The 26,298-nt window shown below is 31.6% G+C and overlaps 3 protein-coding genes across 5 annotated transcripts; 2 read left to right on the forward strand and 1 right to left on the reverse strand.

Annotated features, from left to right (window-relative positions):
* Window positions 1-1,777: 1,777 nt before the first annotated feature.
* On the forward strand, window positions 1,778-5,295 carry LOC101216908 (ribosome biogenesis regulatory protein homolog). The gene is made up of 8 exons (XM_004148974.3): window positions 1,778-1,961; window positions 2,618-2,768; window positions 2,935-2,986; window positions 3,168-3,296; window positions 3,514-3,631; window positions 3,845-4,028; window positions 4,214-4,327; window positions 4,949-5,295. The coding sequence occupies exons 1-8, from the start codon at window positions 1,867-1,869 to the stop codon at window positions 5,093-5,095; spliced, it is 990 nt and encodes a 329-aa protein (XP_004149022.1). The 5' UTR covers window positions 1,778-1,866; the 3' UTR covers window positions 5,096-5,295.
* Window positions 5,296-7,510: 2,215 nt separating this feature from the next.
* On the forward strand, window positions 7,511-17,582 carry LOC101219197 (putative E3 ubiquitin-protein ligase LIN). Of its 3 annotated transcripts, none has more exons than XM_031881388.1 (10): window positions 7,511-8,038; window positions 8,332-8,377; window positions 9,479-11,312; window positions 11,893-12,081; window positions 12,252-12,279; window positions 12,372-13,020; window positions 13,615-13,759; window positions 14,026-14,280; window positions 15,743-16,052; window positions 16,908-17,011. In XM_031881388.1, the coding sequence occupies exons 3-10, from the start codon at window positions 9,498-9,500 to the stop codon at window positions 16,910-16,912; spliced, it is 3,396 nt and encodes a 1,131-aa protein (XP_031737248.1). In that variant the 5' UTR covers window positions 7,511-8,038; window positions 8,332-8,377; window positions 9,479-9,497; the 3' UTR covers window positions 16,913-17,011. The 3 variants fall into 3 exon arrangements, with proteins under 3 accessions (XP_031737248.1, XP_004149032.2, XP_031737245.1); XM_004148984.3 differs by having other exon boundaries at window positions 7,512-8,038; window positions 16,901-17,582; XM_031881385.1 differs by lacking the exon at window positions 8,332-8,377 and having other exon boundaries at window positions 7,512-8,038; window positions 16,901-17,582.
* A 528-nt stretch (window positions 17,583-18,110) lies between these two features.
* On the reverse strand, window positions 18,111-24,873 carry LOC101219434 (RNA cytidine acetyltransferase 2). The gene is made up of 14 exons (XM_031886773.1): window positions 24,761-24,873; window positions 24,527-24,624; window positions 23,207-23,229; window positions 22,632-22,808; window positions 21,362-21,399; window positions 21,016-21,106; window positions 20,568-20,747; window positions 20,356-20,452; window positions 19,976-20,045; window positions 19,734-19,866; window positions 19,411-19,539; window positions 19,179-19,307; window positions 18,680-18,748; window positions 18,111-18,593 (listed from the first exon to the last, which is right to left on the reverse strand). The coding sequence occupies exons 1-14, from the start codon at window positions 24,871-24,873 to the stop codon at window positions 18,333-18,335; spliced, it is 1,608 nt and encodes a 535-aa protein (XP_031742633.1). The 3' UTR covers window positions 18,111-18,332.
* Between the last annotated feature and the right edge of the window lie 1,425 nt (window positions 24,874-26,298).

Consider the following 26,298-nt stretch of genomic DNA (forward strand, 5'->3'; position numbering starts at 1 on the left):
TAAATTTTAATAAATTAAAAATATAAATATTTGTGTATTGGATTTACGGTACGACTTTTTTAAAAAAATATAAGAGTACAAATTGAAAAAATAATATTCTTTTGTCATAATTATAGCTACACAATCCTTCCCACTTATTATTTTTTTTTTTTTCAGACAATGATTATCATAACCTTTTCCATTTATTCATTCCCAAAACAAAGATTATCATAATTGCTTCGTAGTTTTTCTATTTATTTCCTTCTCGAACAAAGATTATCATAATCATTTCTTTTTCATAATCCTCATTTTTTCCCTAATTTTTTCTCCCTTATCCCTTATTTCCTCCAAACGAAATAGTTTGTTAAATTTCTTTTACTTTTATAAAACCTCAGGTTTAATACGTATTATTTATTTAAAACTTATTTCTTCTAAAATAATGTGAATGAAAAAACTAATGACAAAATTAAGGTTGGGGCAAAACTATTAAAAAAAAAAGGTTAGTTTTGAATTTCAAACCTTATTTTTTTCATTATTCAAATATAATGCACGTGAGCTCCACATTTTATTTATTTATTTTTATCTATATATTAATCACGAGTCTAACACACTCTTCTCTTTTTTATTATTTTTATATATGCGTGCCCATACCTTCTTCCTTTCTTAATTTTAATATATATAATATAATATAATATTTTAATTTAAAAAATATATTTTCATGCTAAAATTAATATCAACTTTTCAATTTTAATTTTTTATTATTATTTTCTTATATATATATATTTTAACTATCTCAATATTAAATATTTATTTTTTATCATTCAATTAAATTTTCTCAATTAAATTTAATTATTTATTAATCAAAATTATACATATCATTTTTTCTAATTTCCAATTCTTAAAAAAAAAACACATCTATTAACAAAATATGTTATCAAACAAATTAAAATAGTAATAATAATAATTTGGAGAAGTTGAAGCTTAATCCAATAATAATAATAATAATTGAAGCCATAAATGCGTAATGCTCACGTGGATAATTGAATAATTTTTTTTAGTGTTTAGGCCAAAGAAAAAAACAATAATCGTTCAAATAATTTAAAGGAAAATTATGGTTTAGTTTCAAATTAAATTTAGAAAACCTAATCCAACCAAATTAGAAAGGTGTTTTATATCATTGATACGAGAATTTATGGTTGTATCTTACTAATTTAATTTCAAGGGATCAAGTTTTTGTGTGTGGATATTTTGATGTATTGAAAAATGATTAATTTGTTTATATAAAAGTTTTTATTTTAAAGAAAATTAGTTTTATTTTAAAACATGAAAATTATTATTTTTAGGTAATATAAATAGTATATATATCGAGTAAATTACTTATAAATGTTTTTATTTTTATTTTTTAAAGTTGACTAAAAGTAAATTTAATAAAACAATTAAGAAAAGTGAAATTGAATATATTTATAGATAAAAAAGTTAAATTGAAAAGTTGATACTAATTTTAATAAAAAGAAATATTGTTAGAATCGAAATATTTAATATATATATAAAGAAAAAGAAAAAGAATAAAAATGGAAAATTAATATTAAATTTTAATAAAAAAATATTTTTTGATTGAAATATTTAATATATATATAATTAAGAAAAGAAGAAATAATAAAAAATAAGATGTGAAAGTCTAAAATTTTCATACTTTTATAAATGGTTTTACCACAAACTTATTTTTGACCTTGGTTTCTCCATTTTAGAAATTTATCCTTCTTTGTTAAATAGGATAGATAGATATCCTTTTTTAACCGGTTATAATACGAAAGAAAAACTGAGGTTTTAGGGTTTCCAATTTCATTATAGAGAACCTCTGTCGTCGGCAACCCAGGTGGTCGGAGCATGGAGATCGAAAATCAGCATCCGTTTCAGATTGACCTTGGTCATCTAATGGCATTCAATCCCCACCATCAGTTTCCTTCACTTCCCTCCTCCAGGTTAGTTCTTCTTCTTCGTGTTTGGACCCCTGATCCTTCTTGGCAACTTGCAATTTTCTCCCCTTTTTTTGAACTTCATTCCTTAGTAGGAAGATGAAAAACAGTTGTTTGTAGCGATTTCTCTTTTCTGAATTTCTCATGTTCTGTCTGTCTCAATGAGGTCGAAGAGCACTTGTGTGCTGTATTTTGGCTTTGAGATATTATACTATGCACATTCCCTTGTAGTGTTTCTGAACTTTGGTGGTGAAGATCATCCGGGTGTCTGAGTTTTTCCAACTATGGTAGGTATAGACTTTGGGCTGATGACCGTGAATAAACCCTAAACCCTAAACCCATGTCTACATTGGCAACTTCCAAATGTTTCATTCTTGTCAATCAATCCAATTAGAAATATATCTAACTTTTGATTCCTTAGATTTCGTCTGTGTTTGGTTTAGCTCTTGAAGTCTTTTATTTTGAAAATAAGTCGTTTTGGAAAGAAATGGATTGTTTTACATCACTCAAAGTAGCTAATTTTTCGAAATTTAATCGAAATAGGTTTTATCTGAAGAGTTCAATGTTTAACTTTAGGGTATCTTATTGCTTGTTTTGTTTGAAGAGGATCTCTATTATCTTTGCTTAGTTTTAGTTATCTATTTCTTCAATTTGATTACTAGGGAGGATCTAGTCAGTGAATGTCTGCAAAAGGGAACAGAGTTAGTTCAATCTATTGCCAATGATCTTTTCAACCTGCCTTCAACTGAAGACAGAGACGGCCCCCTTGTGAGGTTGCCTCCACCTACCACAAGATTGCCGAGAGAGAAACCCGTAAGACCTCATGCGACTCTATTGTCTCATTTACTTCTCTTTCAATCTATATGATCTCTCTACTTGGTAACAACTGTCGTTGATTGTACTCTATCCATAAACAGTGGCTGCAAATATTAGTTCTATAGTTTCTGGCTGAGGTGATCTTTTCTTCTTTTTTTTCCAGCTTCCGAAGCCGAAACCTCCTACAAAATGGGAACTTTTTGCCCAAAAAAAAGGTCAGTTGTTTGGTACGCAGCCTATGCTAGGGTATATTTGACAGAGCAATAGCACTTTCCCTCCCCTACGAAAAAAAGGGAAAAAAACAACTGAAAGAAGAAATAGCATTACTAACTTAGTTAATTTGATAACTATCTATTTTTCGCTTATAATTATATTGTTTCAAAAATAATTTTGCAGGCATAAAAAACCGTAAAAAAGATAAGAGAGTGTACGATGAACAGACACATACATGGAAACGTCGCCATGGTTATGATCGTGCAAATGACGAGGATAACATTCCCATAATTGAGGCCAAGATGACTGACGGTAGGGTTCTTTTTTATTATATTTTTATTAAATTAATCGTTCTACTGGTTATTCTATTTTTGTTTTCTTTTGCAAATTGATTTGCAAAATTGCACTCAGTTGGACAATTCGGATAATAAACTGATTATTCTCTTTCATTACTGGCTGCACTTTCTGACTATGATGCATTAAAAGTGCCTAAGTGGCTGTCATATATCACGTTTGATTTGTCTTGCAGAGTCTGGGGAGGATCCATTTGCTGCAAGGCGAGCCGATAAGAAAAAACGAGTTGAAAAGCAAGAAAAGAATCGATTACAAAATCTGAAGCAAGCTGCAAAAGTTGGCGCTCTACCTAGGTTTACCTCTTATGACGTTTTTTTCCCAACCTCAGTTTATAATACACGAGTTTCATTAAAATTTGTGGCTTGATAAATGTTTTGGCCAACTATTAGATTTGAGACATTTTCCATGTTTTTCTCATGTTTTGCATTATGGTGTTCATCTTCATTCATGTCTTCCTTTCCTCTTCATACAATCTATTCTTGATGGTCTAAAACTCACTGTTTCAGCCACATCCAACTAGCTGCTACTGCTTTGCCTATAACGGGAACTCAGGCTGCACCTAAGAAAATTACTAAAGATGAGCTTGGAAATGTAGCTGGAATGGCAGCAACTTCAACAGCCAGTGGTGGAAAATTCGACAAGAAGTTTGCAGGAGAAAAACCTGCAAAACATCAAGGAAAATATCGCAAGGTTAGTAGAATAAGCCTGTTGATCTGCGTTTAAGCTACTTTATGGGCTTGTCTGGAATAACTTTCTAATTTTTTATATGTTTTTTTTATTCATAAACACTTATTTAAATTCTTAGAAAGTCAATCAAAACACGCTCTTATATTTCTCGTAAAAGGTCGTGATTCTTTTTTTGTGTTTGCATATAGTTTCTGCCTGTTGTGGAGGGAACAGGGATAGGATCTCGAGAAAGAGAGCAAACTGAGAAAGTTCTTAGCAGATTAATTTCCAAGAATTCACATGAGATTCTCAACGTTAATAAGGTTTGACTGCTGAACTCCATATCTCTACTTATTAAAAATGATAAATAGATGCATATATTTTATTGTTTTATGCAATGCAACTCCTATGGTTTTGAATCTATCGATCTTTTGTACTGGGATGGCATGATGCCGAGCATAAAATCATACCTCTTTTTGTTACATGGTCTTAATTGGAATAAGTAAATGCCATGCTACTTTTTTTTTCTTTTATAAAATTTTTATATTACATTATTTATTTACATGGTTGCAAATGGATCTTGTGATGAATATTCATGTATGATTTATCCTGCAAGCATCAACGATTAGTCTTATCAGATTAGAGAAGAAGGGATTTTTTAATCACATTAAATTGTTAGTTTTTTGGAATTATTTTTATTTAGCACAGTGAGGGAATGAAGATTTGAGTCTCTAGATTCTCTACTTGTCGATTACCATTGAGCTGTGCATTTTGGCGTTTTGGGAATTACATATCTCTCAGCTTATTTTGGTCTTATTTTCAGACTGTCAACATGTTCAATTATTTGTTTGTTCGTCTATTTTCATGCGAGTACCAACAATTAAGACGGCTTTTGGAATTATGTATCTTTAAGCTTATTTTGGATTCCTCATCTTTATTTTCAGGCTGTCAACATGTATAATGTTAAAAAAGAAAAGAAACAAAGAAACCAAGGAAAATCTTCATCGATGTCGAGCAAGTTGAAGCCAAATAAGAAACTTCAGAAGAAGCCTTTGAAGAAAGGATCTTCAAAGCAAGGAAAGGCGAAATGATCAGATTAAATTCTGGTTTAAGTTTTGAATGGATATGTACCATCATTATTTAGTCTTAGTAGTGAAGGAATGTGAGTTATTTAAATGTGTTCTTTTTCCCCAACTCATCTCTCTCATGATAAAAAGCAATTTTGTAATAGTTCATTTCAGTTGTGAATTTACTCAAAGCTAATTTATTTCCATTTTGCCCTTTCTGTTCTTTTTTCATCTTCAGTTTCTATATATATTATGAATCCTTTGTTAAATTAGTTATTGTTAATTTTTTAATTCTTAAAATTTTATTTTAAAGTTTATATTAGTTTCTACGAGGATTGTTCTGGGGACTTTTGTTGTATAAAAATGATTTGAATATGCTTTGAACATTATAATACGTTTTAGTCTTTTGCCGTCTATACTATTTATAAATATTTTAGGTTATTTTACTATTTTTTGAAAACATAAGTTGAAAAGTTAAATAAACATTTTCAATTAAATAGAATTATTATAAATGAAAAAAAAAATAAAGAGAGCAGGGAGTGTTTGGCAACTAGAAGAGTTGAGTTGATAGGTAAATTAAAGATGTTTTTCACATTGTTAATCACATCAAATCACACTTTTTACTAAGATACTCACATTACTCACTTGGTTATTTGTGTCAATTTTTTCAAATTACTTTCTCACAACAGATACTAATTCTTGTTTCAATTACTTTCCAATAATTGTTACCAACTAACTTATTGTTTTTATTGCAACCAAAAATCCCATTAAAAAATAACTACACATGTTATTTAACAAAAAGAAAATTATCTTATTTATATAAGAATTTAACTAAGCAACCCTAAAATAATCTACACTTCTAAACACAAACTATTATAACATTGTAACTCTATATATTTATATAAATGTGTATCATGTGTTTTGAGTGAATATCAGATATATCAAGTCTATCACTTAGGTTGAACTTGTTTTTTTTTTTTTTGCCATATTGTAAAATGGAAAAAGTGTGATAACTTTGGAAATCTATAAACTCAAATTACGACCTGCTACAATTTTTATGGATTAACAATTATGAGTTTAATCAAGTTATGTTAGTTATCACTCACCTAAATACATATTTACTCCACATTTACTCCATGTGTATTATTTGAGAAACATTTTGAGTGAGATAGAATTTGGAATCTATTGATCAAATGTATGTCAATCTATTGATCAAATGTATGTCTTTTAGTCAATTGAGTTATGGTGAATAAAGCATTATGCTAAATAATATAATATAAAGGAATCAAAACTATAAGTACTATATATAAAAGCTTTTATATTGAGAAACTTTTTTTTTCCTATTTTCCCGTTCGTTTGTAACCATTTTAAAAATTAATTTGATGGATAGTTTTGTTATTTATTAAATCATATGAAATATTACTAATTAATAAAAAAATATTTTTAATTATTAATTATCATTAAATATACTAATAATATAGAATATGAAATGTATTTATTTATATAAAAAACATTCTAGCAGTTTTGCAATATTATTTTGTTACTATAAAATGAGTATTCTTCGTCACATTTTCTAAAACTTGTCTTCTCTTGATTTGGAGATTTAGTAGCTTGAAGATGAAATTTTAGTAATTTTAGTTTGAAGATGTCATGTTACAAACGAAGTTTTAGAGGCTTTATGATAAAATTTATGGGGTTCACAGACTGTATATTGAGCTTGAAGATAGAAAATGGAGGGTTAGAAATTGGGAGCTTGAAGATGGAAGATGGAGGATTGGAGATCACGTGTTTGAAGATGAAGGGTCTGCGTGAATTGTTAATGTTTCCCCTTTTTTTCATTTAGGTATTGTTTTTTATTTATACAAAAATCATATTATGCTATTTATACAAATTCCACTCTTTTTATATACTAAAACAAAATTGATAAATTATACTAAAATAAAATGATAAATTTCACGTGCATTGCACGTGTTACTAACTAGTAATTTAGTAAAACTAAACAAACATAATAGATATTTTTTTTAAAATGGAAGAAGGTCAAAAATAATTTTTGACGATTTGTTTAGTTTTCAAATTTTGCTTTGATTTTTATAAACATCGGCAAATTGTTGATAAGAAAACAAAAAATAATTTAGAGGTGAAAAGTTGTATTTATAAAAGGGTCATTTTCAAACCTAACATAAAAAAACTAAAATATATACAGAAAAACATAACAAAATTTCAGATTCTATCTCTAATAGACATATTAATAGATATCGATAGAAGTTTATTGATAGAATCTGGAAAATTTTGCTAGTTGCATGACAGATAGACAATGATATAGCAAAAATTAAAATTTTATAAATTTTACTATAGTTACAAAATCTAACAAAATTTTAGATTTTATTAACTAATATATATACCAATATATATAATTTGAAATATTTTATAAATGTTTTAGTTAGTTTGGCTATAGTTGAAAATGAAATAAAAGAAGAGGGAGAAAAAGAATTATAAAATGGGGCGGGCGGCAGTTGAAACGGTTGAAGAGTGAATCTTTGAAAGAAGCAAGAGCCAGCTCAAATGCTGACATAACAAAACACAGAGATAAGCAAAATAAAAACCTTCATTTCATTGACGAGGTCCTCTTTCAAGCAAACATCTCTCTCATTCGTCGGCTTTCTCTTGTCACTCTTCCCATTCCATTGTTTCCTTTGTTGCCCAGTGTTAATCCCTTCTTCTTCTTCTCTTTCCTCTCTTTGGACCTTTCCCTATTCTGCTCTCTTTTAAATGGCGGTCTTTTATCTTCTACCATGCCCATTATTCTATCCTCGTCATTTCCCAAGCTTCACCCACTTCCCTGTTCCAGATTGGAGTCCCATTTGGAGTTTCAAGCCATTACAGGAGAATCGGCTCATTTTTCCTGTTTGGGTTTTGTTGCCCTCTAGTTGTTCGATGAATTTCCCACTCTAAGGCACACCCAGCCGGGTGAGTGATTCTTCTGCATTTATTGGTTCCGACCATGTTTGGAAAATCGTTTTGGAATACTTATGTATTCATTTTTTGTTCTACTCTTTTAAACATGAATCACATGATTTGAATACAATCAAAATTGATTTTGAATGAGTTAAGGTATGTTTCGAAGTGATACTCACTGAGTATGACAAAAGTGGTTTCAATCGAAATAACTCGAAAGTGTGTCCATGAATGTCTAGTTTTCACAACTTGTGTTCATATTTTCAATCTATAACTGCTCTGATCTTTTTCTCTCATTTGATCAGTTGTCATTAGAAGCAGACACTCCATCCCTAGGACGCATCATTTTAGGTGAGTTTTCATGCCCTGTCTCTTTGTGTCATTTTTTATTGAGTCTTAGTATTTACTGTGGCATATTAGAGACGATACTTGCTTGGTCAATCATGTTCTACAAAAAGTTCAAGGAGAAGTGGTTTACGTGGGAAATGGAAATTCGTATCTGATGTATGTGTGCTTGCTCTTCCTCTGCTTGTTCTCTTTGTGTTCATTGATATATGCATATTCATTCTACACGATGTCTACTCTTCATAAAATCTAATTTAACGTTTTCCGTTAACACAGTTGATTAACTAATTTTCAGGGCAAGTGGCGTTGTTCTGTAGGATTTTCTAAATTTGATTAGTACATGAAAATTTTCGCTAACAAATTTAATACTTTTGAGACTAAATGTGTTTCTTCTTTCTTAAATACTCTTTTAAGTTTCATAAACACGCAAAATCTTGTGGAAGCTTCTCAGTAAATTTTTGAAGAATGATGTTTGTAGTGTAGGAGTATGATTTCTGATAATCCTTGGTTGAGCTACCAGGTGCTTGAGACATTTTCACAATCATTTATGCAGATTAATAATTTAAAATTTTATACAAATAATAGATATTTGAAGATTATGTTTCCCTTCATCTTTTGTTAAGTTTATAGTTTTTATCTGTTCTGTCTTTGTGAAAAGAGATGAAATCTCTGTAAGTCATATGACCCTATGATTATTTTGCAGCGTGGAACAAAAAATTCTCAAATCTTCGAAGGAAGAAGAAAAATATTACATCCTAAATTTCTGAATAAACATAAAATTTAATTTCTGAAAATTAGGAGATAAATTAGGTAGAGAACTTTGAATTTTAACTCTTGCATTGTTCTTTTAATTTAAGACGTACTGAAAGTCTCTTTTGTGTTCTACTTTAAGAAAAAGAAATCAATTACTATTGGTAAAACGGGAATCATAAATCCTTTCAGTTTTGTGTTCATGTTCAATGACCATAGAACATTTAATATGCTAGAAGTGAATTAGCTTGCATGAGCTTTGTCGAAAAATATATCCCCCTCTTCTGCCCAATTGACCGAGCATTTAAAATAAAGTTTCTGAGGACCTCGTTTAACTTACCAAATGATTTACTGCAGAGGAAATTATTTAGAGTCAATGGCTTCATCTCTGGAGGAGCTTCTTGCTGAAGAAGGTTTTAGAGGAAGAAGACCGATAAGGAAGTCTAAAGGGCCGTTCAATTCACACGCCACAAGCACATCTAACAATGATTCCCAAGACAAAAGAAACTTGGATTCTGATCTGGGTGGTCAAGTTAGAACCACTATGAAGCCTTCTCTACTCCGACATAGCTCTAATGGAGATTTTCATTCAAGAGGTATGACGAAGAATTTGACAGAAGGAGGTAATTTTACATACAGAGAAAAGAGAGATAAAAAGTCAAGTAAACAATACGTGGAGAGATTTGATGGGAAAAGACATGTTAATGTAACAGAACAAAAGCCATGCCTTGTAAATTTAGCCAAGGATAAAACACAAAGAGGACATAGATATATTTCTGAGGAAGAAAATGAGAACTTCAGGGGCATATATTCTAATGAAGTGCATGTCCGACGTGGAGTAAAATGTGCAGCCAAAGAAAAAGAGCTATATAAAGAGAGGTGGTCAGGGAAGATCATAGATGTGGAAAAAAGGCAAAGAAACAGTTTGAAGAAAAATTTATTTGGGCGTATAAATTTTCATCATTGCAATGAAACAGCTGTATATTTGCCAGAGAGTTCTTATGATAAAAGTAAAACCAACGCCAGTACAAGAAATTGGAAAAACTTTGAAGATGATCACAGCCAAACACACGACACTTTTGAAGATGATCGCAGTCAAGCACATGACACTTTTGAAGATGATCGCAGTCAAACACATGACACTTTTGAAGATGATCACAGTCAAACACAGGACACTTTTGTAGATTCAGGTTCTCTTCCTGCTTTAGATGAAGTTGCTGTCCAAGCTGTGGTTTCCATCATTAATGGTCATCTTAAATATTTTCTCAAAGACAAGGATTTCCGCTTGATGCTTCGGCAAAATAGTTTCAATCCACTGAATTTTATTGGAGTTGAAGAATGTAACAGTTCCAAGGTTGTTGCTAACCTTGAACAAGCAATTGACGTAGTTGAAAAAGCTGCTGAAGGATTGTCAACTGAAAAGAACTTAAAGAAAGCATTATTGCAGCTGAGTATGATAGCAGGTCTGAATACAAATGCTTTAAAGGATGGCTTTACATTTGGGATATCTAATTCTAAATTATCTGCTTGTGCGCATCTCTACCTCGGTATAATATTCAAGATACAAAATAAAAAAAACAGTTCGGCCAAGCATATTTTACAAGTATTTTGCAATCTGCCTTTTCAGGCACGAAATGGGTTATTTCCAGAACTATGGGACGATCTATTTCTTCCACATCTATTGCATATAAAATCGTGGTATGACTATGAAGCTGATTCATTAGTCAATGCTCCAAAACAGTCTAGAAAGCAGAAACTTCTTGATAAAGTGTATAATGAAACCCTGGATTCTAGTACTTGTAAATATGCAGTTTACTACAAGGATTGGCTAACTGGAATTGAAGCTCCTGAACCTTCCATCGTGGTCCCAGCTGTATCTTTTGAGGGAGTTGATCAGGAAAGCCCCGTTAATAATTCTTCTGCAACGACTCTTTGTAATGATTTTGTCTCACCTAATCTGATGGTCAGTAAAAAACTATATGATGCTATGTTTGCCACCTCAAAGAATCAGGGAGCTCCACATACTGAAATTGAATGGGAATTAGAGAACCGCGACAACTGTATCAGAAGCTCTAATAGTTCAAATGTTTCAAAACATACACAGATATACTACTCTGACACAACTAAAGACTTAGATCAAGATACTGATGAGGATTCTACGGGAAGCACAACAGAGAACACATCATCTTTCGTAAGTTTTTTCTCCATTTCTTTTCCTTTCATATCAATGTCTTATATTGTCATAAATACTCTTTCTTAACCCTAGTAGTTGTGTTGATACCTCGAAGAGCTTTCAGAAAGATTATAAGTTACGAAAATTTCTCCTTTTTTTTCCCAAAAAAGAAGTATAGGTTGTTTTGGACTTTAGTATTATCAAGAAATTTCTGCAACGATCACAACCATATTGTACAATTTCTGTTTTGTTTTGTTTATTTTTCTTTTTTTCGATAGTGGCATTTATATAGTGCACGTAAACCTTGGTAGATCAAGTCTACAAGAGGATAATTTTGCAGGTCTTAGCAACTGAACTTTATGCCAAGGAAGGTGTAATCATTGGGCTTGTTTCTCTATCGAATAAATTGCATAGGTGTATGTGTTGTTGACATAGAAATCTCTCTTAGTCTCTTTCTGCTGTAATGGGACTGCTTGGTTCACTCTCTTGAAAAAGAACGGGTTTATAACCTATGCTAGTAATTCCCGGTTGCCATTATTCTGTCCATATATTTTTTTTACAACTAGACCATGATTAGATGCTCAACAATTTTCTGCAGGAAAATTGTAAAGGACAAGAATGGAAGACGTACAATATTAATGCTCTATCAGAAATGGACGGTAGTGATGAAATCTGCAGTTCTACAACATGCAAAAATAATGAAATTGATTTTGAAGTGCTGCATGCTCAATCAAATACAGAAGGAAACAGCTATAGTCAACAAAAGCTTGCACAACCCTGCCTTGATGTAAGATACTCACACACTTTGGAAAATCTTGGATAATTTGATCCTTCAAATTTCAGCCATGCATCATCATCTTCTCTTGTAAATATGATGAAATTCTTCATAATTTCTTTTTACTTCAACGATTTATTTTTTATTTTAGATTTTTTAATCTTTTATTCAATGTTCTGCAGCCTATCAAGGTTAATCCCTCTTTAAGAGGTAAGTTAAGAAGTCTTAGGTACGTTTATACCCTGCCCTTGGTTTATTTTGCTATATTAATGTACTTATTATTATTTATTTTCCTGTTACAGAGCCAAATGATAGTTATGAGTCCTCTGATGAAAGATCCTCTTTCTTGAGCCTTCCTAAGGACTTCATCTGCCCTTTAACTGGAGAGTTATATCAAGATCCTGTGACTCTGGAGACTGGTCAAAGTTTTGAGAAGACAGCTATCAAGGCATGGCTTGATCAAGGACACAGAACTTGTCCTGTGACTGGAAAGAAATTGGAAACCTTAGCCATACCTCTTACGAATTTTGTTTTGCAACGTGTCATTAAAAATTGGAATTCCAATCGTCGGAGGAATTTCCTGGCCTTCCTTTCTCAGGGAGTGCACAGTTCAGAAAAATCTATGATTAATAACAAGAGTGAGACAACAATATTTATATTAGATCATTTTCTAGCTGCTGGTGGCAAGGTGGAAGCAATGGAGAATGCCAATTATCTTATTGCGAATGGATACTTGCGGTTTCTTATTCAACTGTTTGAATCAGGAAATCTGGAAGAGAAGACACGTGTTTTGGCACTCTTATCTCGTTGTATTCAAGCAGATGAACAGTGCAGAAATCAGATAGCTAATGAAATTAGCATAAGTTCTCTTGTCAATCTACTTCACAGCAAGCAGGTTAAGTCATTAGAAAGTGTTGTGCAGCTTCTGACCAAATTAATTTGCCTTAAGAGGTATTTTAATGCTTACCAACTTACTTGTCTTAGTTTAAGCTTGCAATGCTTTATAGTTATTCCTTTTACTTCTTAATACATTCACTGGAAGTATTAACAAGAAATCATGAAATCTCTTCCCTGACTCATTTGATGATTGTGCTATCGACTTTAACAATGATAAGCCCCCAATTATATAAGTTATTTAAAAAGAAACAAGGAAAAGGCTACTAAGGAAGAAGCACTTAAAGTTGCTTTAAGGGTGGGACAGTCTGGTAAGGCGTTGAAATCATGATGTGGAGGGAAATGACAAAATCTATAAGAGGAGAGAGCAACTGCCTTGGAAAGAATTTTTTAAGGTTGAGTTAGTATCTCTAGGGAAAGGCTCTTGAAAATTCTTTTTCAAGTGTGTTTACTGATATCAATGGGAAAGGAAACTTGATTTCTTTCAAGTGATATAACGTATTGAACGGGGATGGTAGATAAATCACTTGAAATTGGTTGTGAGGGGAAAAACATGTCTCTTGGGATGGTCTACTCTTATCTGAGTTAAGTTGTTGAAGGAGAAGTTTCTGGAAGGACTAGCGATTGATGTTATCCTTTTCATTGCTGCAGGAGAAAAGATGTAACTTTATTTTTAAGCAGTTTGCTGAAAGAAGATTCAGAGAACACATTGCAGGCTGTCCTTGTATACCTCCGAAGTTCTCCACCTGTGCAAAGGCCACTTGTTGCTGTACTTCTGTTACACTTTAACCTAGTGGTAAGTTTCTTGAATTTAGACTAAAAAGCGCTTACTGATGCAAACTTCATTTATTGCATTGAATTATAATTGGTGTTGTCTTAATTCCTAATGTGTATCAAGAAGTATATCATTGTTAACTTCTGTCAAAGGTATTCTTAACTATGTTTCATAAATGTCCATTCCAGCGTTCTTTACAGATCTAATCCCCCCTGCACACTAAACTATGTATTTATGTATGGATATCATCCATACAATTAGATTAATGAGATTTATTGGTATTGTAGGTGGAATCTCAGCAGCAAAGCATGTACATGGAAGAAGCTCTTGATGCCATTATCAAAGCCCTTGACGATAGCCTAACTAATCAGAAGATCCGAGAAAGCTGTTGCAAAGCAATTTTAATTTTGGGGGGGCACTTTTCTTTACCTGAGACGTTTGGGAGTACAACACTAAAAGAAATAGGATTTATTAACTTTGTTGAAGTGGATTCTTTAGACTCTAAAGAAGAGAATCCTGAAATGAACAACAAAAAGTTAGTGGTAAGCTTAACTTCTCTTTGATGACCATTTGGCTTTTGATTTTTGAAAATTAAGCTTGTAAACAACTACTTTCACTCATAAGTTCGTTTATTTTGTTATCCACTTCCTAGTAATATTTTAGGGCTTGAAAACACAGAAAGCAGTTTCTAAAACTAGTTTTACATGGGCTTCTTGAGGAAAGGTGAAAAATTATTGAAAAAATTGTAAGGAAACAAGAATAAATTTACAAATACAAAAAACTACAAATGAAATTGTTATCAAACGGGCTTAAATTATTCTCTTCCAAAAAAAAAAAAAAAAAAAAGGAAAAAGAAAAGACAAAATGATTATTCATGGAAATAGTTATAGATCCATGTGGTGAACATTACTACGGGAAGGCTCATCACATTAGGGATCTCACTATTTTTTTTGTTTTGGCATGGAGTTCCTTTTCAAAGCATTTTTGTCGTTCCTTTCTGGTCTAAGCTGGGGGATTATTTATTTTATTCTATTGCCTCTTGGACTTGTATTTTGTCTTGTTTTCTCACTGTCTCACTCAAGATCGAAATAGTGTTTCTATCCCCCACAAAGTTGTTAGTTAAGTCTACCGTTTACCATTAAAAAAGAAGTGTATGGATGCAACGAATGTTAATAGTCATTATTTTGTTGATTTCATCATATGTGGATATAGCTTTTTACACGATGAATCATGCTAATGGTTTTAGTTCTCATGATTAGTGAGTAGAAAAATGACCTATATTGTGAACAAATAGTATTGGGAATTGTACTAACATTAGCATGAAATGGTGAGATATAGGTAATGTTCTGCTAGTATGAAAGCTGTTAAGCATGGCATTTTTCTCTCGGTACCTCTTAATTTTTCTACTCATCATTCTAATTCTACACTGGTTCCTCTCAACTAATGGATATACTTGTCTTGTTCTTAAATCTTAACCTTTTAAAGTTTCTAAGTCAAAAAAGAAAAAGCTTTAGATCACATTTAGAATGTTATTTCCCCCTTTTATTGTCTAATACCTAAAACCTTTTTCGATTATTTATGTTTGATATGTAGACCTATTGGAATGAACTCCATTGGTCATTTAAAGTGTGTCTTTTATATAAACGAAACACTATGTTTCCCAACAAACAAGTAGAAAGGAGATGATAATATGCACTTGGAGGAGGTGGAGCAACAGAATTGAAACTTTGCTATTGTGGTCAGTTTTGTTCACATTCTTTAGTGACCAATTAAATGTTGGTATTTTTCAGTCCGTGCATGCTCCTTAAATTGTCTGAAGTGATTCTCTGAACATGGAACAAGAGAACTGAAAACTTCCTAAAATTATTTTTTTTTTACAATTTCTGAATTGTTGTAAGTCGAATTCCCACCCTATTCTTGCTATTTTATCAAATACCATATGCAAGAATGAACAATTTGGCCTATATACTAACTACTTATCTGGTGTTTGGTTTCAAACTATAGGAAGATGAAAAGCAGGCAATTGAAGAATGGCAGAGGAAGTTGACTTTATCCTTGGTGAAAAGTGTGAAGCAACCATTTTTTGCGATCATTTCGAAGTGTTTGGCTATTGGAAGCCTTGATTTAGTGGGAGTGGGGCTATCCACTTTGACATGGTTGAGTTTTTCCCTTCCTCTCCTTCCTGCTCCAAAGTTTCATCCCTTAGCCTTATCAGATCTGATCTGTCTGCTTAAAGATTGCTTGCAAAATAGTATGCTAGTTGAACACAAGATTCTTGCTTCAACTTGTCTGCTCAATCTCAGCAAAATTGCAGGTCTCTCTCTTCTTTACACACACACTCTCTCTCGTTTGTTTGAAAGGGGTTATTCTAGTTATTCAATATGTGCTCGTTACATATCATGAGGCAGATTTCTGTTTAAAATTTCTGTATTCTTGTAGTTTGACAGCTAGAATACGAATTCCGGGATTTCTTTGGGGCATTTTGTATAGTTTTGTCCTTTTAGTATTTCCTTATAAGAAATCGGGCCTCATACAGTTTTATAGTTTTTGAATATTGTTTCATAGCATGTAACAAACTTGTCTTTGTAGATATTCCTGAATGCATGCACACTCATGTCAAACAAACCATTCATGAAAAAGCATATAGACATTTAAACAAACTACATGTGGATTCAAGTTGCATATAGTCGTGTAACGTAGGTGCTTTAAATACGCTCAAACAAGGATGGTCTCAAACAATTTATTAAAAGTTCCCCAATGGTTTTGCTAATCTGCTCAATCCAGAATGGGAGCAGACTTGCATAAAATAACTTCGGTCTTACAAGTTAGAACTGTCATTTATCCCATAGAGAAAAAGTTAACTATAATCTGATCACCCAACTTTGGGGGACAGTAAAATAGTTGATTAGCGAATTGGAGATTATTAGTTTGGTGGGGGAAGAGAGGGAGTGAACCATGAGATTACTATTGTCTATGTGAATTGATAGAAATTGTGTTTCTCTTGCTTGACCTTCCTTTGAAACTCGGTTGGAGAGAAAATTTGATGATCAATCTCCAGGATTTTAATTTTGTATAGGCACCTTCCATTAAAATAGGAAAATTACCCTTTAGTTATTTTTGGTGCCGGAAGTTGCGGACCTATAATGCCCTTATATGATGCAGAATGCAGGTTAATTGTGATTGCTATCCGCAAAGAGATTGAAGATCCTCTAAGAAGCATTGCTGAAATCTCACAATCTGCTAAGCACCTTTATGCCATTATTACTAGAAGGGAAAATATTTGAACAGAAGATAAAGAATGAAGAATTCTGCTTCACCTTCATAGTTTACAATTTTGTAGTTGATTTGATTACTAACCTTTCTTTTTTATGATTATTATAGATGTTAACACTATGAGACACTGCACATCTTTTCTGAGGTTCGATGTGAGAAGGTAGAAAACAGATAGCCTAATGAGCTTTTTGAAAGAATAATGCTAGAAATCAGTAGGAAAATTATCAGAAATAACACTCAAAGTTCTTCACCTTTCATAAATAGTATCCTTTTTTGGCCAAATGATTTGTAGCAGTATGAAAAAAATGAAGTTCTCTCCATGTTTGTTGAATCTTGTCTTGGCTAGGATTCTACCGTGGAAATAAAAAAGTCGGTAAATCTTTGTTTATAGTCTTAGGATCAATCTTGGTCGAGATGTACCAAGACATGCCATTAAAAGAATGAGCCAAAAAGATGTTATTTACGAAAGGTGAAAAACTTTGAGTGTTACAGTAAGAACTCTTTACGAATTTGTACAAAATGATTTTGATTTTCTTTTCCAAAATTATAAGCAACCGTAAATTTGTGGACATATCATCTTTTCTCACTTATATTTATATTGATTAATATTACTATATTTATTATTATTTATTCCCTAAGTTTGAAAAGTTACACTTTTACCTATTGAATTGTTTCAATTTGGTCTATAAATTTTAAAATTCTTTAAATATTAACTATCTAAACTTTCAACCTCAATTAATTATATTCATTCAATTATTCAAAATTAACTAATACATTGACCATAAATACTAAAAATGAGTATTTAATAAAAAACTAAGATTAGAAATAATCTTAAAAGGTAAGTGTGAAATTGGAACAAAACTTAAATATTACATTTCTTAAATTTTTGAACAAATAGAGACTAGATCTAAAACTTAAATGAAAAAAGATGGGCATATAATTATCATTTAAAATTTGAGTGTAGATTTACTTGGTTCTTCTTGTTTTTTTAACTTTCAATTGCAAGAATGAACAATCAAATTATCAATTTTTTTTTGAAGTAACAACAATTAATTACTTATTTACTCACTTGTATACAAATAAATATACACATGCGATATGCTCTAAGAATTTTTCTTTTTCGTACTATTAGTGAAATAGTATTCTATTTACATACAAATCCATAAAAAAAAAAAAAAAACAAAAAACAATTTTGAGAACTAACAATACTAATCTAATACATAATTAACCATAATTTAGAATTGTTGAAAATAATAAATAAATAAAAGGTGAGATGAAAGCTTCAACAAAACTTTAGAAATGCTTTCTTTTTCTCTTAGAACTATTCATAGAATTGGAAGTTTCTTTTTTTTTTTTCACTAGTGGAACTATTTAGAGTACTACATGTGGCTCTTCTTTTATTCTTAGAAACCATCACGGGACTTGAGCTTTGCTTACTATTCTCATTACAATAAGATGGCGAGCAGACCCCCATATGGTTACTCGGTGAAGAATATCTGTGGTTTTGAAAATCATTTCCTCTGTTTCCATTGGAATTGTCTTGCCATCCCACATTTTCATCTTCCATTGATTTCCCATAACCCTTTACAAAAACATTAGAAAATTAGAATATCAGAACTTTGCAATGGAGTTTTAAACCAAGTTGATATGGAAAATTGTTATACTTGCATTATATACTTTTCTGGCTCCATCATTGAGGTCGTCGTCAACTGAAATATCATGCGGGTTCATTTTTACCTGATGGTTTTAATAAGATGAAGATAGCATTTAAGGTTTTGACTGTTCATGAATTGTGCAAATACTTAAAATACTAAAACAAGACAATAGAGGCCACAATGTCAATGTAGCTCAATGGTAATTGAGCTAAACTTCTTCCCTTGAAGTAGTAGATTCAATTCTTGTATACAATATGTTAAGAAAGAAAAGAAATCAACGAGCAAAAGTGTAAAAAAAGATTAACACAAGTAATAACGTATTAGCTATGTCCATGGGTAGAGAGAGAGAGGAGTTTTATTAATAAAAGGGAATATCAGATAATACAGATCCAATTGTTTTAATAGTATTAGAATCATTCCAAGATTAGAAGCACTCCAACACGATATCTGCTGTACTAAAAGTTGGAAGAAAAAAAATAGAAGATGAAGAAACTCAAGATACAGTGTCTTACCTCCCTAGATCGAGAAGGAAAGCTTGAGCTGATCTTTTTCATTAGTTCTTCCTTTAAATACTCATAAAATTTCTTCATCAGTTTGTAGAATTTTGTCCTGATCTGTGAACTTTCTAACTTCAGACTACCCTATTGGGGCAGTAAAAATACAAAATACAAACCTATTAAACATTTTCAAATACTGACTTCGCAAACCAAATTGATAATTGATATTAAAGCTGCAAATAAAAACCTCAAGACTTGATAAATCTTTGAGTTGCAAGCCAATGGATAATAAAATAGAAGCTTCAAAATCGGGTAACGATATTGCATATTTTCCATTAAAGTAGTTCTGAGCAAGGGTAGTTGCAATATGGAAGACCTGAAAATTTGAAGAAAACAACACATCAATTTCACTTCTTTTTGAAGCCTTTCCTGTGGACTTATAGGACAAATTATAACTTTATTAATTTTAGTATCATGAACAATAAGACTTGATCCTTGGAGAAAGGCAAACAAGAGAGCAAATATTTCAAATTTTCTTCCAAAAAAACTAAATGCAAGTTTGGTGCTCACCTCTTTGTAATCAAAATTATCATTTATGTATGCTTCCAGTTGGTTAAAATCAGCAGATTCAATAAGTGATTTTGAGCTTTCCGATTCTTCAGGCCTCATGGATAGAAGACGAGACAAACTTGGGTTCAATATGCTAGAGAGGAAAAAAAAATAATTATATACTTGCAAACATTGCAATAAATAAATAATAAAAAATAAAAAAGGGATGCCAATAACACAATTGGCAAACCTTATGCACATACTTCAAAACAAGCTTGTAGTCAAGATCTCGGAAAAAATGAGGAATATTTCGGATGAACTTGCTGCTAAAATCTATAATATGGCAATAAAAATTGGATTTTTAGTATTAGTATTAGTAAAAATGTATTAAGTTTGTTAGAGCTTTTAGTTACAAATAGTGGGAGTGAGGTTAGGAGAGTGTGAACAAATTTAGGAGAGACTAGCCATCTCGAAAGGATATGTTAAATTGTAGTTTCTTTATTGATATTGCAATATAAATCTATTTTTTTTATTGTTATTTGTTGTTCTTGAGTATTCCTGTTAAGTGGAATCCTAACATTTACCTACAGCCTTCAACCACATCAAGAAAAAACATCCAACAAATTATGGCAAAGATACTCACGTTTGTAAAGTTCATTGGAAAATCTGTATTCCATTGAGTATCTGTGTTCTTTTAATTGCTTGAGCACCATACAGCTACGCTCCCCAGTAACCCCATTCTACATGTATTAAGAGTTGATGTCAACAAACAGAAAAAGGTAATAACAAAGATAACAAATGGCTGACCCAAATATAAAAATATATAAGAAATATGAAGGCAATTTGAGTCGTAACTGGATTTTGAGAAATATGCAGTGGAAGAAACTCGTGTTTCTTCCAAAAGGAGAATAACTCAGTTGTAAGTCCAAATGAAGCACCGATGTAAAAAATCCTTTCTTGTAAGCGTTCAGAAACAGGAACGAGTAATGGGGGAAGGTTTTGTTTAGGAACTATAGTTTCTTCTTGCATTGACACCTGCAAGTTAAACACATATTTGATGTCAAAAGCATGTCTACTCACCATTTTCCTGGAAAATAACAGCCTTTCTCAATTTATTAACATTTTTTGGGGAAAATATTAATTTATAACCATAAACTTTAGGGGTTGTATCAATTTAAACACTGAACTAAATCTTTTAAGAAACTCGGTTGAGCAAACAAAAACAAAAAACAGCATTACAAATATGGAAATAATATCAAGAGATAAAGATGGCTTCAGACTATGGCCTGTCGTTAATTCTAACCTTTCTTGAATATATAATGGGTAGATCTTCATTGGTTGTAATATTGTCAAGCTCATCTTCAAGATCCATTGTTAAAAATCCTTTATAGTAGCTGCAAGAAATGAAGACAACAATCATTTTAATAACTCAAAAGTTTCAGATAAAATACACAAATTTCTCCATCCGTTTTCTAGAAAGTGATACTAAAAGAGTAATTTTTTTTTATCAAAGACAGGAAGTGAAACTAAAAGCAGCTACGTTATGGCCTATTTTCCATCAGTACCAACAGTAGTCTAAAGGGAAGATTCAATCAATGTTAAACTTTGAGGTGTGACAAATAGAAAAACTAAACATAAATAGAGCATACCTTGTCAAAAGCTTCAAAGCAGCCGACCTATACCCCTCCTACAAAATGAGAATTTATCAATTTGATGAATAAAATTTGCATAAAGAAACTAGGAACTGAAGGAGTTAAAGGAAAGATTCATGAATTTGGGTTGAAGTTATGGAGGGGGAGGGGCAGGGGCTGAACTCCAAAGGAAAGCAACAACATAAATATTTTCACAAATCAGTCTTCTTTTCCTCTCAAGGCAAGACTTCCTAAAAAACTAATCTAGGAAATAAAGAGAACCCTAGCTTTCCTATTTAAAAAGGCTCAGAGAGCAGTTTGCAGAAACTATCTCGACCAAGGAAGCCATGACCCTAACGCATTCATCACCCGAACTGATGTAGTCCTTTATGTTTGTGATCTGTTGGGTTTTTGTAATTAAATTGGTTTGTTTTAAATGAGTTATGTAATCTTAGCTTTAGGTAGTTTTAAAGGGTAGAGTCTTTTAGTTTTTAACCTGAACTGCTGGTTGTAGGTTTCCATTTCCAGCCTTACACAAAAAGGCTGTTAGCATTGTACATAAATCACAAGTTTGAAAAGAAATAAAGTTTTTCTCTCTTGGTATTACACCACAAACCCCCCAAAATTGCCTAACACACAAACAAATAGAAGAATAAGTGACAGGTGTTCTCTGTCTAGTTTCTACATAAGCAGCTTGATCTTCATTTAATGTAAAAGTGGGGGTTCCAACATCCACTACTACACAATCATAGCCACAAAAAACTCTGAACTTTCTGTCTTACGACTATAGGATTGAAAGGGCCAAGAATGCTCATCTCTGACATTCCCAAACGAACAATGCTTTAGTTTGTTAGAGGAATGGAGTTATACAAAGAGTACGTTGAAGATTAAAAGTATGCAGTTGGAAAAAAATTCCAAGTGAGAGTGAGGCAAACTTTCAATTTTTTTTTCTCATTCTATAACTTTTTTCTTAATACAAATATCAACTAGTACTTGGAATGTTTAGGGACAATTTTCCTCTGCTTATTATTCTTAATATTTAGATCCCAATCTTTCAGGCAGTTTTCATTTTCTTGGATCCCTTTGGTCTGGACTAGTTTTCTTTTATATAGCCTGTACTACATCCTGTCAATTCTCTACAAGAAAGTACGATTCCTCATCTAATTTTTTCCTCAATCTATAATTGTTTTTCTTATTATAAATTTAAGTTATTAACTAACTCCTATGTCCTTTCCTCTATAAATGAGTGAAATACAATATATAAAAACAAGAGATGCTAGATAGATACCCTTAAAGCACCAGGATGAACGGCTATCCTTACAACACGTGCAATTGAGATATCGGAAAAGTCTGTATCCTTAGCTACTTCATAAAATTTCTGAATTATTTGATTCCCACGTGGCAGGCAACCTCTTTGTAAGTATTTCAATGCATAATTATGAGAAATCTTTCCTTCCATGCAAACCTGTAGACATTAAATTTTACTCAATGAACAAAAGTGGGAATTTTTTATTCCATAAAACTTGTAAGTTCTGCAGATAATTGATTGCAAGCAAATAACGCAATGTTCATGTTTGAGAAAACACTGATGTTCAATCCTTCAAAACATGAAGTCTCTTGATACAAACCAAACATACTTGAAAATATAAAAGCAAGCATACAGTTTTAAAGATTGATTGCAATAAAAGGCAAACGAAGGCCACTTCCTTATCAACATCATGAAGAAAAAACATTAAGATCGGAGTAGAGTATTATAGGAAATAAAGAAGAGAAATGCTGATGTTGACAACGAGTGGCTAACAAAACATAATTGAGAGTACAATTATTACTAACTTGTATGACACATTAAATATCTGGGAGGACATTCTGTGATTCGTCAACAGGACCTGCACGTCAGGTCAAGAATAATCATTTAAAATGGCACAAGAACACGAAGAAATAATGATCTAGAGCAATTGTGTATGGGCAAGAATAACCATTTCATATGTCCTCATGGAAATGGTTAAGAATTACCTAACATTACAAACAAATTATGATCCGGAGCATCAGCCATTAATTGAAGATCATCCGGAGAAATTTTATTGTGAGATGCAACATAAATAGTCATCATTCTCTGAATAAAGAAACAAAACAACAAATTGACATTAAAACCAACAAAATTAAGTGGCTTAAATGATGAGATAAGTATGAGAACCACCTGCAAAAAAGTTTCACTTTCTTTGTGAGAGGAGAACAAAGTGTCTCGATTGACATGATATAAGTTGCACTCACTAGGATGGGGGAATCTAGGTAAAATGAAGATAACAAGGATTTAGAATCAGATGTTTTTATTCATAATTATGTTCCATAATTGTAGGAGAAAATCACCATGCTAACCTAAAGATGGGAGATGTGGTACTATCCAAACAAAGTAAATTGTTAAGCCAATTTTCCAAAGGATCCCCTAAAGCATATCTTATAGGTTCCTGCAATTTTAATGTACAAAATTTTCTCCCTGCAACCAAAAGCCAAAAGCCTTCCTTTAGAATCTAAAACAAGGGTGGGGATCCAACGCAAGAATGAACTTATTATGTTAAAAGAAAAACCGAAAAGTAAAAAACTAAAAGAATTATTTGAAGAATCTTTACAGTAAATTCTAGAATTCAATTGACAAAGTATTATGTACATCAAAATTAAAGATATTTATTGGTTCTTATAGAGCTATTAAGATGAGAGTAACATAAGAAAAGTTGACAAGATTAAGATCCATCGATACTTATATATTAAAAAAAAAAAATTATTGAAGATGCAAAAGGTATATTCTAGTTACTGCCACAAATTTCAAGCAATAAGCTCATGTCAGGAAAGGATAAGATTCCTTGTGCCAAGTACCAATATTACAGTAGAGTTAACACAAAACATGACTGCATAGAGCTTAATGTAGCAGATTAAGAAGCTCTTAACAATTGACGCCCTTGTTTTAAAACAAAGCAATAAATATTAGAGGTTGGAAGATCAGACCATGTAGAAGTTTTTCTACAGTATATGTTGTCATGCATTGAGAAATTCAAAAGCTGTAGTTTCTTAATATGTTCATCATGACCAGTATCATTAGTAAATTTGATCGAGTGATTATCAAATTTTCCTAATAAGCCACTAAGAAACACTACACAAAATGATAAGATATTGACCATGAACTGATACCTGGAAGGCCGGAAGGATTGTTGCAATCTGTTATTTGGTTTTTCTTTTCCAAATGCCTGAGAAGATTCAAGGATAAAGAGCGGCCAGTACCTTCATAACTATACAAGAAAGCACTTAAATAAATTAGCATCTAAAAGATATGCCCTCGATATTTTTGTGATTGCATTTTAAGCAATAAAATTTTGAAAGTTGATTGACAAAGATATGTGTAGTAAATATATGAGATATAATTACCCATTCACTGTTTTTGACAAGAAAATCATATAAGGCCCCAGTAATGAATTAATAACAGGCAGAGGTATTGCAGCCGCTTCATCAATTACTAATAGCTCAGCCTGAGTAAGCATTGGATGCTCATTCGGACGTATATACTGCAAAGTGTTCAAAGACAGTAATATTTCCTTGTAACACCACAAGACACTTGGGCGTGCTTTCACTACTGCCTTACTTAGCAAGTAATGAAGATTGAGGACCTGGAAACAAAAATCATCAATTCCCAAAAAAATTCTAATGATATTAGTTATTTACTCATAAAGATGATAGTAATTAGTTAACCTGATCCCGACCCTTGTCACCAATTACTACAAACAGTGAACGATGCCTTGTATTAACTTCAAGAGCTCAAGCCTTTCTATTTTTTTTTTAATGTTCTCTTTTATATAATATATAAATAAAAAACTAAAACTAATATCAAGATGAAATTTTAATGCCGTAAAAAGTAAAAAGTAAAAATTGAAGTACATGGAACGCATCTGATTAGTTAAATTTGAAGAGTGAGTGGCTAGAATCTGCTCATATTGGTCAGCAGTTGCAAGTTCGAATGGAAGGAATTTGAGAAGGAGAGGCATGAATAGTTGGTAATGAAGCTCTATTATTATAATTTGGTGTTGGAATGATAGGATCAACATACTACATGTTTTGTGATTTGTGTATATTCATTTTCGTGTTTAGGTAATTTTTTCTTATTGTGTATCTACGTCAATATATACACAAATCATATATTCATTTTTTTTTTAAATTTCTAACATTACATGCTACTAAATAATTCATTTGTATCTTATTATGATTTGTTATATATATACGACATATATTCAATAATACATACATATATTTTTTTCTTCATGTTTTATGATTTTTTTCTTACTGCATTTATATACTACTTTATACACATTATATATTCGACCAGTGTTTTCTTTGAATTCTTACATATATACTACTGAATACATATATTTTATGTGATTTGTTACATATACATTACTTCATATATTCAATAATACATAGATGATGTTATCTTCAATATACTAAATATAATCTAATGTATTCCGAATGCGAAATATAAGTTCTTACAGATTTTGTCAATTTTTTTTTCAAAATATCACTATACCAATCACCCGCCGATGTCTTCTCCTATTATTCGATGTCTTTTGTGGAGAAAATGAAATCAATATTCAGCGTATTCGAAGAAGGAAACTCTTGCTTTTTTATTTATTTATTTTTTAAATGATAATCCACGTCTCTGGTTTCTCTCATTGTCGGTCCACCTTATATAGACAGATTGATATAAAAACTTTTCATTCATAAAATATCCACCAATTATTCAATATATACTATAATTATGTGAAATATATGGAAAACAACGCAAACAAAAGAAAAAATAGATGAGGAGATAGAGATTGAAAAGTGAGAGACCTCGACGGAAGATTTTTTGAACAAAATCACCAAAATAAAAATAATTAAGTGAAATTTTTTATTATAATACTACCATAATATAA

This window comes from Cucumis sativus, chromosome 1 (assembly GCF_000004075.3).
Source record: "Cucumis sativus cultivar 9930 chromosome 1, Cucumber_9930_V3, whole genome shotgun sequence".
NCBI classification, from domain to species: domain Eukaryota; kingdom Viridiplantae; phylum Streptophyta; class Magnoliopsida; order Cucurbitales; family Cucurbitaceae; genus Cucumis; species Cucumis sativus.